At 38.8% G+C, this 18856-nt stretch overlaps 1 protein-coding gene across 2 annotated transcripts in view; it reads left to right on the top strand.

Moving 5' to 3' along the window:
* SACS (sacsin molecular chaperone) overlaps positions 1 to 18856 on the top strand; it is a 54759-nt gene that overhangs the window by 13505 nt on the left and 22398 nt on the right. Inside the window, exons 2-7 of one of the 2 annotated variants that reach the window (XM_038159518.1) lie at positions 2415 to 2945; positions 9449 to 9599; positions 12329 to 12416; positions 15413 to 15498; positions 16625 to 16736; positions 17867 to 18013. In XM_038159518.1, the coding sequence (XP_038015446.1) occupies positions 2923 to 2945; positions 9449 to 9599; positions 12329 to 12416; positions 15413 to 15498; positions 16625 to 16736; positions 17867 to 18013 (607 nt within the window). In that variant the 5' untranslated portion in view covers positions 2415 to 2922. Of the gene's footprint in view, positions 1 to 2414; positions 2946 to 7831; positions 9240 to 9448; positions 9600 to 12328; positions 12417 to 15412; positions 15499 to 16624; positions 16737 to 17866; positions 18014 to 18856 lie in introns of those variants that run through there. The other variant, XM_038159527.1, reaches the window with a different exon arrangement.

Below are 18856 nucleotides of genomic sequence, written 5' to 3'. Positions count from 1 at the left end.
ACCAAGCACCTTCGAGGACTATTGGAACTATTTGCTGGTGTAGAGATGTCAGTTCACAGTGTGCTAGAACGTGCTTTTCTGCTAAGCAAAGTATTTATTTTATCAATAATTTTAGGCTGTTTTCAGGTAATTTGGACCTCTCAATTTTCTGAACAAGTTGTCATGGTCAAAAATCCTAGAAGATATTTTTGTTTTCCTAGCATATGTCAGTATCAAGGAAAGTAACATATCAAGGGGGCGACATAATAAAGGACAATCTTTGAGAGACCAAGTCTAGAAATAGAACGGAGTCTGAGAAAGTGTGTCACTCACTAATTATGGAGAGGCTGTCTCCTAAAGTAATAATTAGCTTTCTATTACTTTCTATTACAATGTATTTTTCCTTTATCATTCCTCAAGGCAATTGAAGCTGCTCAAATAACTTGAAATACTTTTCATGTGTGATTTTTTTTAATGACATTTCAAAGGGACTGGTATAAGCTACCCTTATCTTCCAGCCATGGGTGCACACACAGTGCCTGGGCCTCTTGAGCCTGGCTTTCCACTGCAGCCAAAAAGCCTTCTCTTAGCACTTCCCTTCAACTGCAACCCATTATGCAGCTGGGCTGCAATAGTTTTGCTCTCTCTGAAATCATTCATATCTGGAGAAATGAGGCTGGATTTGCTTCAGTCTTATTATTTGTGACTTAAGGGTGGACTTTTCTTTTGATTATAAGGTAGATATAAGTCTCAGCATCCACAGAAAGAAAAATTTATATTGAGGCCACTTAATAACATATTATGCTAACTTAAATTCTTCATAATGCTTGTCACAGTAAATACGCATTCAGGAGTCATACATTTCAATATTTTTTTTTACTGAGTAGGTAAAATCCTTAAGTATTTTAAAAAAGCCAGTATTCAAGCCACAGATTCTACTCCCCTTTCTTTCACACCATTTGTATTTCAGGATCATGCTTACATCTAATTAATCTTTTGCAATTTAGCCACAGTTGTTTTTCTTTCTGGGTCAGGAAGGAATGTCTGTGCATTGCTGTTTGAAGATGGACATATGCAACTGCATATTATGAAAAGACTTGCCAACACTGACAGAGACTCAGAGAAGGATTTACATTTGCACAGATGCAGAACAATGATGGAACACCACTGTTAGTATTCCCAGCTCTCTAAAACATATCTTCCTTGGGTAATAACTTAATATTGAAGTATGTTGTTTTCTGCAGCTTGACAGCACACATCTTGCCTCACTTGTGCACAGTTCTGGTGCTACAGAAATTCAGTGGAAATAGTTCCCAAAAGTAGCATAGGGAAGATGTTGACCTATATAGCTTGAGACTGGGGATTAGCTGGGAAGAGTTTGAATCCTCCCAGTGGAAAGTCAGTGCAAGCTAGTTAACCTCTTCCCCTAGCTGCAAGCCATTTGAATTGAAGGGCAAAATCCTTCCCCATGAATGCTCTGCCCAGACTGTTATTTTCCTTGATGGCATAGTTTTATATCCAGACTGTTACACCTAGTGTAGAGGAATATATATCCTAGAACAGTTGCCAGTTGTACTGGTTTGGGCTGGGATAGAGTTAATTTTCTTCCTAGTATCTGGTACAGCACTGTTGTTTTGAATTTAGTATGAGAATAATGTTGAAAACCTGCTGATGTTGCCATTGCTGCTCAGTAGTGCTTACTCTAAATCAAGGTTTTTCAGTTTTCTGTGCTTTGACAGCAAGGAGCTGCACAAGAAACTGGGAGGGAACAGAGCCAGGACAGCTAAGCCCAAAGGGGCTGAAGGGATGTTCCAGACCATAGAATGCCAGACTGACTATATAAACTGGAATGTATTGGCCATGAGGGATGGATCTCTGCTCAGGGATGGGCTGGGCAGTAAGGTGGTGGTAAGAAATTGTTTTGTGCATCACTTTTCTTTCTTGGGTATAATTTCTGGTGCTCTTTTGGTTGTATTTCTTTGCATTAGCATTACTTCATTCTTATTAAAATTAATTATAATATTTTCAATCATAAAGCTGTTCTTATCTCAACCCACAGATTTTACCTTTTTGCCTGGTTCTGCTCCCCATCCCACTGGGGAGAGAGTGAGCAGCTGCTGGATGCTTGGTTGCCAGTTGGCATTAGACCATGACACCCATTCAGTCAGCATACTTGCAGCTCTGTGGTGTTCGTCACTGAGCTGACTGTATGGTATTAAACTGGAGGAGAAGCAGGAAACCTCACTGCTCTGTGTCAGCTCTCCCTCTGTGGGCCTACAAGCAACGCACAAGGCCGTTTATAATTAGTATCATGACTCACTCCATACTGGTAACTGCAACTATGCCCTCAAAGGAAATGGCTTTTTCATACCTCTCAGCTCAACTCTGTTCTGCATTAATGACCCTCCCCTTTTCCCTTGTGTTCCTTCTTCCAGAACTCCCGAGCTGATGTTAAGAAGTGTCTTCTAGCAGGTGTGACAGAGAAGATATGACAGACTTTGGGCTTTACTAATACTCTTCCAACTGTGCCTGCTTCCAGAAAAAAAGGAAGACAAAGCAGAAATAGCAGCTTCCAGAATTCCACACCTTTTCTAGAAGATAAATAGAAATCAATTGCACAAGGATATAGCCTGAATTCAGGCTATATTAAAGAAACTGAAAAAGACTTCCTTGCTTTCTGAGATCTGTTCATTCTCTTAAAATCAAGAACTTCTGTGAACAATTAAGCAAGTAGCTTTGAAAGAAAACTGGAGAAGTACCAAATGGTGTTGCGCAGAGACATCTTGAGCAGAAAAGGGATGGAGTGAATACTTTCATATGCTTGGGCTTTCTGGTGTCCACTGAAGAGATGATAAGCAAAAAGGATTAAAAATAACTTTCTAATTTATAAATCAAATATCTGCTTCATGTTCCTATCAAGAAGATATCAAAGAAAAAGAGACAATGGAGATCAAGGATAAAAACAGGTAAAAAAACACCAACCAAGCAAAAAAATCTGAAAAAATTTACTGTTAGGCTGGCATTTACTGTTCTTGCTCAAACATCCATGGTCAGTAATTTAAAGAAGTCTGAAATTTGGCTAGTGTTTGCACAAAATTGCTATTTTTAAAGGTGAAATTATTTTCTTAAATTACAAAATATTCTATAGATGCCAGGTTCTGCTGCATTTGCTTATGAATTGTCTTCATGAAATTAATGAGAACCACTTGGAAAAACTCCCGTGATTAAAGGGTTCATAGTCTAACTTTCAATTTACAGTCTCCATTCACTATAGCACTTTTTGTAAACAAGTGAAAGTTTCCTTCCTGTGCTTGCCTAACTCTGAATTCAACATATTGTTTCACTGGGATGAATGTATAATCTTGCCAGCGGCTAAGATGCAAAGCAAGTTCTTTGTGTCAATGGTGTCTAAACAAAGTTGTAAGTGTTTACTTGCTGTAAGTTGCAAAACGTTAGGTTGTGATTAGAATTGTTCTTATTTGCTGTCAATGAGCCTGCAGGAAGAAGACCAGCTTCCCCTCCCAGCCTCTGCAGAATCCCCCTTGATGAGCTGTTCTTTAATGTACAGCCTCTGCTTTTTCCTGTGTGTTGAGAAGGTGGGCTTTGCATTGTGTTAGACCGTGGTTGTGAGCAATAGCTGACTACTCTTTTGGGATCTGTCCCACTGGTTCCCTGGGTAATTCTGTGAAAAATCATGGAAGATATATAGCTTCATTGCCAGGTGACTGTGGGATAGAAAATTTGGGGCTTTGAATCTCTCTCTCTTTTTTTGTAGGTTAGTTAACTAGGCCCTTCTAACGCAAATCTTATACATCTGGGCATCTCTGAGGATTTTTTCACTTCTCTGTGTTTACCCAGAAGAGGATGACCTGTGTTCTTTCTTCCCCTTTTTCCTCCCTTCCTCTTACTAGCCTTACATGTGACTCATGTTCCTTCTTGTGTGCCACCTGTCCTTCTGTTTTCTGAAGAATAAAATGGTAGCTTGTATTTCTCTATGGAATTGTGTTATGAGTGAGACAGAACTGATACAGAGGTGGAAAAGAGCTAGGATTATCTGGAAGGGTATGGCTGGATATCATCCACTACCTGATGAAGAGACAGTTGCAGAAGTGCTTGAACTTGTGGTTTTTCACAATTATTAAAACTACTTGTCTTGTATTTCCTTCTATTTTGTGTTCTAGTTTTCTCTAAATACAAAGGACTCTGTTCACTGATGCCTAGAAAATGTTATGAAACTTTGAAGCATTATTAGATGTAGTATTCAGCAAAAACAGAGATCAGTAAATACTACTTAAAGTGTTTAATGCATGTGTAATCTGGACCATTTTAGTTAATGAGTTGATTTTCCTCAGTGGAAAGATAGTAGCTTCATTAACTCTTAAATTAAAATAGGAAAAATGTCTTAAGGTAGTATGGAAAAAGCCCAGCTTTAACAAACTGATGAATCTGTGTCCTAAATGGAGGAAAAAACCCTAGGCCTGCATTAATGAAGGTGTTTAGGAGCCTACATTAGGTCCTGAAATCAATTTGCAAATTTAGGCTCTGATCTTTTGATGTTTCAAGGTTAAAGTGGGTGTTCTAAATCTGGCCCTTTTATTGGCACCAAAGGCCAAAAGAAAATACCACCAGTAATTTAACATATTGCTTATTAAAAAATGTATGCCAACAGCAGCTCTTGCAACACTGCAGTCCCTGCTATTGCAATCCCTAAAGAGCAATTGAGGAGTTTATTTTTATCATTTGGTTTAATCTTTTGCATAATTTGAAATGTCAGATATTTTGTACTGGTATTTTGTTATTTGTACCATCTGGAATCATAAACTCTGATTCTCAGCAATTCAAATTTGTGGAGTAACAGCTACTGCTCTATAGCTGAGTTGTCTCCTCAAGGACTTAGCTTAAAGTCGTATTTTCTTAAAGGTGGATCAAAGAGGAAATTTTACTTCAGCATTTGAAATTTTGAAATCTTGTAATTTATTTTTGCCTTCTTGCTTTGCTCCTTATTTGTAAAGAATAAACTGAAACAACTTTTATAGGTTTTTAAACTATTTTCCATTAGAATTTGCTTAGTGCCATCAAGGAACTCACTTGTACATTAAAGCAAATCACAGAGAGATCAAAATCATTAGATGAAAATAAATATCTATTCCTGGTCTCTGTGCCCTTAAAGGTTTTGCTCATTTTTAGTACTATTCGAAAGTATCCTGTTCTGTTGATATTTGACTTTTAGAAACATGTCAGCTTGAAAAAGGAATAAGATAATACTTCAGTTCTTCAATGTTTGACTAAGCTATGCTCATGTTGATATTTTGCTTAGAAACTGCTAATAATGGTTTCACATGAGGGGTGCAAAGTAGGAGTATTTCTTTAAACTCACTGCACCAATCTAAAATAAATAGTTTCATCAAAATATCCAATTTGTGTAATAGATCTGAGGAAAAATGAGATATTTGTTTGAATCAAACACTTCATATGCCATAGATTGGGGTGGGGTTTTTTTGCCATTTGTACTAGATAGAACTCTAGCTAGAGAGAGTAGATGTTTTCTGTTAGAGGAGTAATTCAAATGAAACAGAAACTGTACAGTAAGGGGTGGTTTGCCAATGACTAGCACGTGTCATCAACAAATGGTAGGCCTATTTTCAAACTTCTTGAAAAGGCATTAGTAAACAAGAGTATAGCAAGATCCTGGGAGTGATTGTAGACCAATGCAATCTGTAATGTCTGAATGCTGGGAAATACATACAGTGCAATGTTTAAAACATCTGTCGGTAACTCTAAAGGAGTTGATTTAAGAATGAAGGTCAGTGCTTGTTGTGTCAAAGAAAGCTTTGCTGTAAGTTTGGTGTGCTCTGTCTCAAACCCAGATGAAGTTGTTGAGTCACTGCTCCTTGCCTGCCAGCACTGCAGAATGTTACTTGCTCTGCTGGAAGCTGCTGTGCTGCAGCGGTTTTCCTCTGGCAGGACTGACCTAGTCATGTCTGTTTCTTATCACACCATACACCCCTTTGTAGACTCCATTCCATCTTTCTAATCATACTGACAGGATGGAAAGGACTTGCATACGTCTTTTTTCTGCTACTGCAGTCTTATTTTAAATAATTGGAAATATGAGGTGGTTCTTCAATGCAGAATTTTCTGTCATCAAGGGAATGTTACCATGAAAATGGCTTTCATTTTATAAAAATAATTTAATGTTGCAGAGAGTTTTTAAAATTTTAATTTTTTTTTTACTGCATGTACCTTTTTGTATGGCTTATATGACTTCATTCTGAACCAAACAGAATTTATTTATAGCCACAGGAGAATTTTCCACATGTATTTTTAAATCTAAGTGCTGTTCTGCTTGGAAAAGTGGTTATAAAATTGTTAGCATAGGCAATACTATATATAATATTTAAAAACTCTCAAATCAGAACCAAGCCTTTTATATCTAAAAGTTTGGTGGGTTTTTTTTTAATTACCATGGGTAGTCAAACAATTCCTTGCTGTTAAGGTCATATGTGTTCTTTTAACATTGTCATGTAAAATAATTTTTAGTAGTTCTGCACAGCAAATTTGTACATGATACCTTGAAATTTTCTAGGATTACCCAGCTTCCAAGTTCTCTTTTCAAATGGATGAGATTTTAAAATTTATTTTTGTTGTTGTTATTGCAAAAATCTGCAAGTTGAATTGTGTACTCTATTATATTTTTTTAGTCAGTCACTGTGATTTCTGTCTCATCAATTTCTAGGATATTTTTATTTAGACATGAAGTAAAAGTAAGGGGATGAGATTTTTGAGAACAGGCATGGCTAACTTCCAATAGCTCAAGAGTCCAACTTCTTTGTCCATAACCTTGAAAGGTTCTATTTCTATATTACCAGTTCTTCCCAACCCTTTCCTTCTACTAAGAGGTTACATACTAGACAGAATCTGTGGTACTCAAAGTGTTTTTCGTCTAATATTAATGTTACATCATCACAGGACATAATTTGTATTATCTTGTCACATGGTGTGGCATAGGTTGGGGAACTTCAGCCTGGCACTGATGGCTGGATGGTTCATGGCCCTGTATGTGCCCCACCACTTAAAAATTTTCACAAGGAGAGATGGCTGTTACTTGAGATAGCTTTGTTACTCTCCAGGGTCCCATTCAAACACTTGTGCATGCTTCATGAGATGCTAAATCACTCCCGTGATCCCTAGAAAAGAAGAAGAATTAGATTTTGCCAATGTGGCTTGGTGTTTCACCAAGGTCTGGAGAGTATTTTAGTAGCTAATATGGATGGAACAGCATGGGGTTTCAACTCCTTCAATTTTCCAGCCACCCTCATTTGTGTCCCTTCTGCAGGTATTAAGACATAAAAAGATAAACATTAAGAGATTAGAAAGCAGCCTTCTCATTCTTTTAGACATAGCAGGAAAAAATCTCTTATGAAGAACTCTGTAGGGGATGTCACAAAATGGAAAGTTAAAAGGACAAAACGATAGAAAATGATAGAAAAATGAACAAAGTCCTAAACAAAAGCCAACAGAGACATCTTGTTTATGTTAAAATAGTTTCTGTATTATTTCTGGTGAAAGCATGATCAGATCCACATTATTTCCAACAGTTTCTTATAACCATGTAGAATTCAATATACAAATATTGCTAATGAATAAAATCAGTTGTTGTAGCACTGGTACCTACCTGCTTAGATACCAGATTGGATCCTGATCCACCTGATCTTTGCAGGTTTTTTGAGGCTTCTATCAATTTTAGTGGGCTTTTTTTTCTTTTTTTTTTTTCTTTTTTTTTTTTTCTTTTTTTTTTCTTTTTTTTTTTTTTTCCTTAGCTTGATATACTTTCTGCAAAGGTTAGTTGTGTCTTTTTTGCCTTCCACAGAAACTCTGTTTCCTTTCAAGTGACAGCCTCAACTCACAGACTCAACTGTGAGTTCAGTTTTAGCTCCCTGTCATTGACTAAGGTCTTAAATGTTTTTAGTTTGGTCATGGATTGGAATTAAGGACCTGTTGGAACAAAGTGGAACTGTTGGCTGGAGGTCTGTAGTCCATATTTTGCTCAAAGCAGGAGGATCAGTATTGGTTCAGGTCAATAATATACCTCTAGACAGCTCCTCTCCTAGTGACAGGGTTTTTCCTGCTGTTTCACACGAACCTCCCAAGCTACACTTTGTTGCCATTGCCCACTGTTAGTCTTGCACTACTAAGAAGAGCCCAGTTCCCTGGCCTTTGAAACTGCCCTTCAGGGGTATGCAGGATTTTATCATACTGCACCCTATAGTCTCCTCATCCTCAGACTAAACAGCCCGACTCCCCTCATATACTTCTTGTAGGTCACGAGCTTTGGGCCTCTGACCATGTCAGTAATCCTCTGCCAGGGAACAAAGCAAGTCCAAACCACCACTATGTTGTGGTCACAGTACCTTCATCAGTACCGAGTAGACTTTCCTTGATCTGGAAAGCCTGGTATCCCTGGTATTTTTCAGCTGCTTTGGAGCAGGGCTGCTGTCCAGCCCCTCACTGATGCACAGCCCATAGTCCCGGACGCAGAACTTTGTACCCAATGAACAGTGGCCTTTCTGTTGGCCCCCTCCATAGGGTTCTCCAAGTGCCTCCTCAACTCATTGGGATCAGGACAGGCAGGCTAAGGCTCAGCCTTTCAGGAGCGAGAGCACTTTGCTTAAGTCTTGAATGGCATGAGGACTTAAGATACGCCCTTTTGAGATAGGGCAGGATGTATGACCTTTGGCAGGCTCTCCGACAGAGAGCAGAAAAGTTATGTTTCCTTGTGTATTTTGCATCCTTGAGAAAGAATGAAGTTTATCAGCTGTAACTATACGTGCTCCATACGGTGGTTCCTGAATGCCGTGAATTACGTGAAACACCAGCGTGCTTCTCCGCAGAAGGAGGGCTGCGCCTGCGGTACCATCTCTAGATCTCACCCTCAGTCACGGCTGACGCCGTACATGCGAGGCTGCAGCCTCTGCCTCGCCACAGGCGACCGGGCTCTCTCTCCCGAGGGCCCTGGGGACACCGGGCCGCGGGGAGCCGGGAAACGCCTCCGTGTGCCGAGGCTGAGGAGCGGCCCGGACCCCGCCGCACCTCCGCAGCCACGGCCGCCGCTCATAGGGCGGCACTTCCAGCGCTCCCGCCTCCTCCTCGGCCTCCTCCGCGGCGCGGGCCTCAGGGCGGCGCGGCCCCACCCCTTCCCCGTGCGGGGAGCGCCGCCGGCGGCGCGAGTAGCGGTCCTTTGTGTGCGGCGCCGGCGGGATGTGAGTGCGGGCCGGGCCGGGCGGGGAGGCTGCGGGATCGGCTGCGCCGCTTCCCCTCGGAGCGCGGGACAGGCGCCCGCCCGCCCGCCCATCGCTGCTCCCTGCGGGCTCCGGCGCCCGCCTCGGGCCTCCGCGGTGCCCGAGGGGGAAGCGAGCGGGCGGCGGCGCAGCGAGCCTTTTCTCATCTGATGTCTGTCGTGTTGCCGCAGGCTGGCCCGGGTGACCGTCCTCCATGACTGCCTGGGCTGCAGGACCTTCGAGCTGCCGCCGTGCGCGGCCGTGCGGGACGTGAAGAGGCGGATCGAGGAGGAGGCCGGGCTGCCTCCCGCCCAGCAGCGCCTGTGGCACCGCGGCAGAGAGGTGAGGGCCGGGCCGGGCGGCGGAACCTCCGCGGCGCCTCTCGCTCCGCCGGGCTGCGGGAAGTCCCCACCCGGGTGCTCCTGTGTAGTGCGTGTCCTTAGGTGTTCCTCCCGTGGGAAGCACGGAGATAGTTTGGACGACCCTCACACCGCTCTTGATGGCTCCAGCTTTTAACATCCGAGCTTTTGTGTATTTTTTTTTTCCCCCCCAGTGAAGTTCTACGTGTTTTTTAGCCTAATTTCTCTGGGGAGTTGTTGGGTAGAGCAGAAAATCACCGGAGAGTGCTGATGTGTTTGTTCTGCCCTCTTGCCTTTCTGGCCAGTTTCAAGAGCAGAGTTGACAGTTTCAAGAGCAGAGTTGACATCGCGGTGAGATGAAAGTGACAAGTTGAAAATTGAGGTCTGGGCACAGGAGAGAGTCGAAAGAATGAATGAATGACCTTGTTCTGTTGAAGGCATCAGCCTGGTGTCAGTCTTTCAGTACTGCTTACTGTGCTTACTGTGCTTCTAGCTGTGCTATTGGGAAATGGGAACCTGGAGACCTGGTGAGATGGGATGAATAGAGGCAAGAAGGGGAGAGAGAGGAGGTTGGAAGTTAGTGTTAAATAAGGCAAGGGGATTTGCAAAGGTGTAGAGAAGAGAGGGCTCTAGGGAAACCTTAGTGCGGCCTTTCTAAATACTATGGGGGCTTATAAGAAAGATGGAAGGATACTTTCTGCCAAGGCCTGAAGTGATAAGACAAGGGAAAATTGCTTTAAACCAAAAAAAGGTAAGTTTAGATTTGGCACAAGGAAGAAATTTTTTAGGATGAGGGTGATAAGATACTGAAACAAGTTGCCCAGAGAAGCTGGGGATTCCCCATGAATGGAAATGTTGATGATCAGGTAGGATGGGGCTTTGAGAGACCAGATCTAGTTCCTGTGCAAGGTGATGGTAGGAGGGAGAGCTGAACTACATGGTCTTCAAATGTCCCATTCCAACCCAAACTATTCTGTAAGACAAGGAAAGATACATATGTTGGTTGTATTGCTTAGGAAGCTTTTAAGATCCTGGGCAACACAAGTTGCTTTGAGGGCTCAGGTTTGAAGTAAACTGCCTGTGTAGTTTATCTTTTTGTGTGTGTCCTTGATGTTGTTCTTGCCAGGCCTTCCTTTTTGGAGGACAAACTCTGTATCACTTTCTAAAATTTGCCTGGAAGCAAAGATCTAACTGCCACAGAAAACTTATCTTTTGCAGGGAACAGTCAGTAAGCAGACTGTAATTGCTATTCTGTTTGTTTGGGGTTTTTTAATATAATACATTAGCATATATATGGGAATATTTATTGTGTACTGTAGCAATTTTGAAAATCCTTTATAAACTTTTGAACTCCTGTTTATTGGGTGGGATCAAATGATTTAAAATTTTTTTGAGTAGTAGAATATTAATCTGTGAATGATTTTTTTGCAATAGGACATTTATGTGCAATTGATAGATGTTACGTAAAGTCCAGTATCTTTTTCTGTCGTAGTTCCTTACTGTATTAGACTATTGATTTGGATCTATTCAATGTCCAGGTTTCTAGTGGTGTCTTGATACAAAAATCCTAGCTTATAATATTGGGTTACTCTATCCCTTTAATGCTCGGTGATGGCTTCCAGCATTCTGTGGATTTCTTTATATTTTAGTGGTTTCAGAATAGTTATAATCCAATTTTACGTCTTGAGAAAGTTCAACTCATGTACAATATTTTTGCAGTTTTACGATAAACCCACTGTTGTTTTACTCAGTATTTAAAACTGATAAAAGTAAAAAAGAATGTAAGTTTTTTTCTTACTAATGATGTTAAATGATGATTATGTACTCTGGACTTTATTAAGTGTAGTGAGATTGTGTGCATGTATGTCTGTGTAAACACCAACTGCTTCTAGTGATTTGTTTTTACCCATCAAAGTGAGGAAGTAGTCCCAAAATGTACTATAGACTGAGACTAATATAATAATATAATTTCACAAAACAATATTTTAATCTAGTTTCTAATTAGTACAGTGGCTTTCTAAATCTGCATTTGTTGTTGCATGCAGGATAATGTGTCATATATGAGTCTTCTAGCAGCACTTGGTATATGACTGAAAGCACTTGGTATATGACTTATATCATAAGAAACTAGAATTGCAACAAAACCTTTATGTGCTATGAGTATGTAATAGTTTTCCCAATGGCTGCTAAGGTATGTGTTGCTTAGTTTGCCTCAGTTTCTCTATGATGTTCCTGGTGAGGCACTGGAGGTTGGATTAGGTGACTTTCAGTGGTCCTTTCAACCTTGATCATGCTCTGATGGGTCTGCATGTAGAGGTAATGGGGGATGAGGCCGTCGAACTCTTCAGGGGTGTTTCTCTGACAGACTTTTGCCTCTACACAGTGTCTTGCCAGTTGCTTTGAGCTGCTATTGCTTAGTTTAAGCCCCCGATGAAATTGCATACCCAGATGTACTTGTGGAGTATACAGACCACGTACTTCCTGAATATGTTAATTTTTTTTTTTTGTGGGCATGCACCTTAAAACAATAACTGCTTTAGTTTTATGCTTCCAGAACTTCCCTGAATACAAAACTTTTTCAGTTGTAGAAACAAGAGGCCATGGCTTGCTCTTAGTGTGCTTCTATAGGCATTTTTTCCACCTGATTTGTTTTGTCCTGTTATTATCAAACTGAAACTTCTGACCAAGATCTGTCTTATTTTTTTCCTTCAGTTGTCTGATGGTATCAAGATTGTGGATCTTCAGAAGTCTCAAAATCAAGTTTTTCTAGAGCTTCAGTCAAAAGGGTTGAAAGGAGGAGGTATGGAAAATATTTGTCTCTGTTTATAAACTGGAAGCTCAAAGCATTTTCTGATGCAATGTGGAGTTAATTGAAATTTTTATCTTCTTTAAATGGGAAGTGATTATTTTTCATGTAAGTCCTAGGTTTGTCCCTTGTTCTTTTCATTCTGCTCTAGAAAAATTAAACTGCTCTTTTTAAGTGTCTTGGTGTTTATTTTTTTCCTGTGCTATAATGTGTAGAATTTAGGTTATTGCTGTCCTTTGGAATCAATAATACTTGCCTTTCAGTAGTGTTGTAGCTGCTTTGTCTCATGTAAAATAAGCTGGACACTTGAAAACAATTCAGATACTAAAAGGACATCTTTTCAGTAACCACCATGTAAAAAATTATAATACTGGTAAAAATTTCTGGATTTCTTCTGTTGTTTTTAGGGTTTTTCTTTGATAACTTGGTTTTCTTTTGGTTCTGTCTGTTATTTACATATTTATTAAAAAAAACTGATGGTCTGGCTTTTCATATTGTATTTTGGTAACTGAATATCTTCAGAAATGCTCTAATTAAAATCTGTCATAATTATTTTATTTGGCTACTAGCATTAATATTCTTCTCACAATAACTTTATTGTAAGGCAATGAAATAAATGCTAATCAGATGGCATGGTGAAGAAGAAAACCCTTCTTTTCATGCAGATATTTTATTTGGTCTCACAAAATATAGTATTTCTTAGCCTGTTCAAGGCATGTATATACTGGGTTATGGATTTTTAGTGACAGAGGGAAGTGTGTATATTAGCCAGAAGTTCATGTTCATATTCTCTAGAACCTGAAGTGATTAGGAAACACCTATGAAAATGGACCTCATTTCTATGACCTCATGGTTCTGATATCAAACGTTTTTCTTTCTGTCATTCCTGACTGCTTGCTCTGATATTTTGCTGTGTGTAGGCTGTGGTAGACTAAATAAAAAGAGCCTTATTTTCCACCATGCAACTATATAGAGAATAAAGTGTAGTGGCCCTAAGAAATCTTTCATGGGAAGGAGAAACTGTTGCTGTATTTTTGTACCTAGGATTGGAGATTTTCTTAAGAGATGTCACTGTAAGCAATCTATGTCCAGATAAAGGGCTTAACTTTTCCTGGCCCACAGTTCTGAGGCAAGTCAGTTTAAAACATCTGAAGGCTTCAGTATCAGCCTTCTGTGTTCATTCTGGAGTCTTCCAGTTCACAGATTTTTCCTTACAGCAGGTGAATCAAGAAATGCCCTGAATTTCTAACTTGGAAGTGCATGGTCAGTAGGACCAAGCACATGGATTGCTGAAGTACTCTGAGGATTATCCATGTCCTCTTTGTGTTCATTCATTGCTAGTGTCTATCAAATAAGGCATGATCTTTTCACATGATCACAAAATAATTCATGTTGGAAGGGACATGAGGAGGTTTTTACTCCAGCCTGCTGCTCAGAGTGTGGGCAGCTTTGAGGTCAGTCTGGGTCACTTGAGGGTTGATATGGTTGAGCTTGGAAAGAGGAGAGAGACTGCACAGACTTTCTGGGCTCCTGAGTGCTTGACTACTGTTATAGTAGAACAAGATTCTCCTTTAAATTTGTGGTACCAGTTTTGTGTTAAATACGACTAGCTCTAATACTGAAGAAATGTCAGTTTAGCCTTTCATAGGATGCAGTAAATAATGACCTATAGCCAGAGTAATTGTTGTGACATACACAGAGCTCTGCTTTTAAAGAGAATAAAGTCAATCTTCATTCCTATCACTAAAAGTTATTTGTCTGTTTTTGTGGTGGTTCCCATGGTGAATGAAATGTGTTGTTTAAACACTTGCACTTGTCTGTCCAACTTAGAGAAGATCAGTTTCTTCATTTTAGGTAATGTCTGTTGATCAGTTCACCTTATTTTGGAGGTATGCACATGGCACATTGACTTTCATATACTTCTGTACACTGCAAATGTAACAGAAGTTATGAAGTACTTCACACATTCAGCTGTCTGTTGCAATTTCTTGCTTTTTTTTCATTGATGCTATTAAGTTACCTTAAATAAAGTGACTCAAGCAAATTTTAAAGACAAAATATTTGATGTTTTTGCTTGATGCTTTCTCAGCAAATAGAACTGTTATTTGTCCCCTTTTTTTCCACTTTTCTTTTTTATCCTAGTGTTTTATTCCAGAATATACATTATATGCGGGTTTGAATCTGTGTGCTTCATAAACATGTATATGCAGAAGAGAGGGAGAGAATAATTACTTGTTAACAATTTTAAAAGGAAGCTTTACATGGGGCATCATTAGGGTCTGTTTTCCTTGTGAGGATTGTATCACTGCTGTTTGTTTTAAGCACATGTTTTAGAGCTTTGGTTTAGGAAGCTGCCCTTTAATCTCAGACTGGGGTTTGAAATGGAGAATATTGAACCTTTCATTTTGTGATAGACTTTTTCTCTTGGAGCAGATGTCCATAATGCCTGGACTCTTTCCCCTCCAGCTTTAGGCCCTGGCAACACCAAGGCTGGCACCAGGTCCATGCCCAGAGTATGTCAGAAAAGGAAGTGTATGCTAGAGCCAAAAACTTCTGTGCCTGTGTGTGTAGCTGTCACTAGGGATCATCACTGGCTGTAAAAGAGTTAGAGCCACTGTTGCCTTGGAATACTGTCCTGCTACTTAAAAAGCAGTAGTCCTTTAGAAATTGTTACTTTTGAGCATTAAGTAGTTGGAATTGTGGCATAACTGTTGCACAGACTTAGCCCCCAAATTTATTTCATTTAGATATGAAACATCTCATTGACTTCAACATCAAGACTACTATTTCACTTTTTTAATTAAAAGATTTATAATGTAGGATTTTCACAGCTGATTCTGGAAAGACAAGATTTTACAATAACAGGACCTGAGTTAATTTTAAGAAATTATTGTTTCAAATAATTGTTCAGTATTTTTTAAAATCTGAAATTAAGTGCACAGTAGCATAATACACAGGGATTTTTTAAAAATTGACTTGTTTGTTTTTAGGTCGTTTTGGACAAACAACTCCGCCACTTGTTGATTTTCTAAAGGATATATTAAGAAGATATCCAGAGGGAGGACAGATTCTTAAGGTAGACAATAGATAGTATTTTTAACATTCATTTAATGTGCATGACATAATGCCAAAGTTTAACACTTCCCAGCAAATCTTGTGGTTGTTTTATCTTATATTCACTGTACTATAGAAGATATATGTTTCCATTTCTGTAGACAAGGTAAAGTGAGTTGTGTGCTTTGTGTGGGGTTGTTTTTTTTTGTTTTTTTTTTTTTTTGTTTTTTTCCTTTAAACATTTCTGAGTTTGCTCAGTAGAACATAAATTGTGTGATTTATCATAGCTTCCTATGCTAATGTATGAAAATGGCAGTTCGATTTTTTTAAGAGCATCTGGGGTTAAGATTAGTTGGTTGTTAAACTTCTCATCCAGCATGCTTCATCACACGGGTGGTGGGAACTTAATTTTCTTAGTGTATGGGAATACTAGGTTCTAACGAATGGTATTTGATAGAGATATATCTTATCTATGTATACATGCATACGTCCAAAACACCCAAACACAAATGTTGACAGATGATGACAGTTCCTTATGTCTGTTGTCTTGTTTGCAACCATGGAAGTAGAAGCTGATTATGCTTAGTGAGAATGCCCAAGATAAGCATATCTTCAACTGTTTTGGCAAATTAGAAGCAATAGCACCATGGCCCAGGAATGGTTGGTTCATACTGTGAAATGTTAACTTGAACCTAATTCAGTTGATGTAAAGAAGAGTGCTGTGCATTACCCCTTTGTGCCTCACTGTTATTGTACAACTGTTTGTAAGGACTTACATAATCTACTTTGATAAATTTAAAATTCTTTTTTTCCTCTTCTCAGATTTGCTTTATTTTGAGACTTTTACAGCTCTGATTCTTAGGATAATGTAGTAGTAACAGTTTAGTGGCTTATTTCTCAACTTTGTTTGACTGCTTTTATATGGTATTTGAGCTCCAAATTCAAATCATATTTATAGTATTTGTCTGAATATTTGTTTATAAGGATACCTATTCTCATGCAGGTAAACTGGATAAAACCATTTTGGTTGAAACGTATGAAGACAGTTATACTTGAGAAATTTGCTTGTTATTTTCTACTGTTTAAGCCAGTGGTAGAATATGTATTACTGCATTATACTTTGTTGTGATTTATTTTGTCGGCCTCAGGAACTGATACAGAATGCAGAAGATGCTGGTGCCACGGAGGTTAGGTTTCTATATGATGAAACTCAGTATGGAACAGAAACGTTATGGTCAAAGGACATGGCACAATATCAGGGTAAGTATAAATTTTATTGAATTTGGCCATTATTTTTCAATATGCACGTTGTTTGGGGTTAGCTGTCCTAGCTGTGTCCCCTCTGAGCTCCTTAGCAGCCCCAGCCCACTCGCTGTTTGGGCCACATGAGAAGCTGAAAAGGCCTTTGCTCTGCACAAGCCCTGCTCAGTGATAACTAAAACAGCCCTGTGTTACTGTCACTGTTTCCAGCATAAATCCAAAACACAGCCCCCAGCTACCGTGAAGCCCAAGCCAGTTTTTAATGTAAAAAGGACCTTTGCCCTTTACATTTCAGCATTCTCTAGGTTGTTCATTTTTCTTCCTCATCCCTTTTTCTCTTGACCTTACACCCAACTGTGCTCCATGTTGTCTGTACACTGCAAATCCAATTTCTTGAAACTTTTAGGTTTTTACATTATTTATTATGGCTTTATGAGATAAAGGTCAATTGTGTATTTAACAATTATTAGTATTAATATTATTTTAAAAATTAGTTTGCATAGTCATCCCAAAAGGCATTCAGTTGTGATTTGAAGTTTCAGTGATGGATGATCCACTACTTCTTTCTTCTGGCTTTTTTTCAGCTGTTAATCAGCCTTATTATGTCTTCTAATGTGAATTTGTCTTACTTTCTAGACACAGGTTATTGTTTTATCTTGCCTTATATTCCCTTCCAGTGGAGGTATCTTCAGACTGTGACTAGTACAGTTTTCAAACATCTTTTTGATAGTGTGAACAGATTGAGTTTAAGCCTTGTGCCACATGACACTTCTTCCAGAAGTTTTGTTGTTTTCTGCTTTCTGTTCAGTTTTTCAGAATCATTCTTTTAAAATGAGGATGCAAGAATTAAATAACACATCAGAATATAAATCTAAGTACCATTTACAGAGATAAATTCATCTCCTTGCTTTGGCTTTTGCATTTTGTTTTTTTTTTTTCATTACCAGGCATAATTTGATGTGAGCTTAGAGTCATAGCTTCCCCATTTAATTTGCACATGCATATACTTCAAAGAAATGCTTTCTCAGGTCTGTGAGTTCATTTCCTAGAAATTTTAAACATTAAATATTTCTTCTAAACATTAAAAATTTTCTTCTTCTGTCATTTTAATTATTGCCTTTTTATTATAGGGCCAGCATTTTATGCATATAATGATGCAATTTTCACCCCTGAGGATTGGCATGGTATACAAGAAATAGCAAGAAGCAGGAAAAAGGATGATCCCCTGAAAGTTGGAAGATTTGGAATTGGCTTTAATTCAGTTTATCATATAACAGGTAATCTTAGTAGTTATTTTAAAAAGAAAATGTTAAAGTTTTAAATAGTTAATTTATTTTAGATATTCATAAACATTTAATATTTTCTCTGTAATGTGTTTTAAAATTACTTCATGGCTAGATTTTCTTATGAAGCAGTCCTGTTTTTCACTAATCCTATAAGGTATCTGTTTGATTTTGAAGGTTTTTGAAGGTATTTCTATTAACATCATTACGTACTTAGTTCTTTATATTGAAATGAAAATTCCTTTACACTGGTGTTTCAATTATACACTGCTGCTCATTTTATAGAGGCACATAATATCGGGTAGATATTCAAGTAGAAGTGTGAAAGTTCTATTCACTAGACTGAAAGTCTTCTGCAGGTTCTTTGGATAGTAGTGATTTTTATTTATTGCTAGAAAAGATATGTAATAGAGGCGGAGGGGTGGAGGAACTCAGAGAGGATAGCACCGGCCGGGCCGAGGCAATGGGAACACCCTTCTGCGATAATCCTCCGGGAGCTGATCTTTTGGCTGGACTTTTCTTGGAACCTCTCCTGTAATACAGTAGAATATGCACATCTACACTTGAAAGAGATAGTACATACTGTTTTGCAAACTCTTAATATTTAGTCTTGAAATCTATTATTCTCCCAGATTGTTTTATTGTGGTACAGAAGAAGCATAAATAATGCTTACAGTCTCCACAATTATAACAGTGCAGGGAAAAAAGGGTAAAAATATTTACCTTGTGAAGTAAATTTGTAAGACACATGATATTTAAAAAAATATTTTACCTAGCTGAGCATGAATAAAATTAATACATTCTGTCATTTGATAATTCTGTGAATTTGTGCTTTTA

The sequence above is a fragment of the Motacilla alba genome, chromosome 1 (genome assembly GCF_015832195.1).
Source record: "Motacilla alba alba isolate MOTALB_02 chromosome 1, Motacilla_alba_V1.0_pri, whole genome shotgun sequence".
NCBI lineage: Eukaryota > Metazoa > Chordata > Aves > Passeriformes > Motacillidae > Motacilla > Motacilla alba.
The sequence above is the reverse complement of the archived record's forward strand: the minus strand, read 5'-3'. Positions and strand labels throughout refer to the sequence as shown.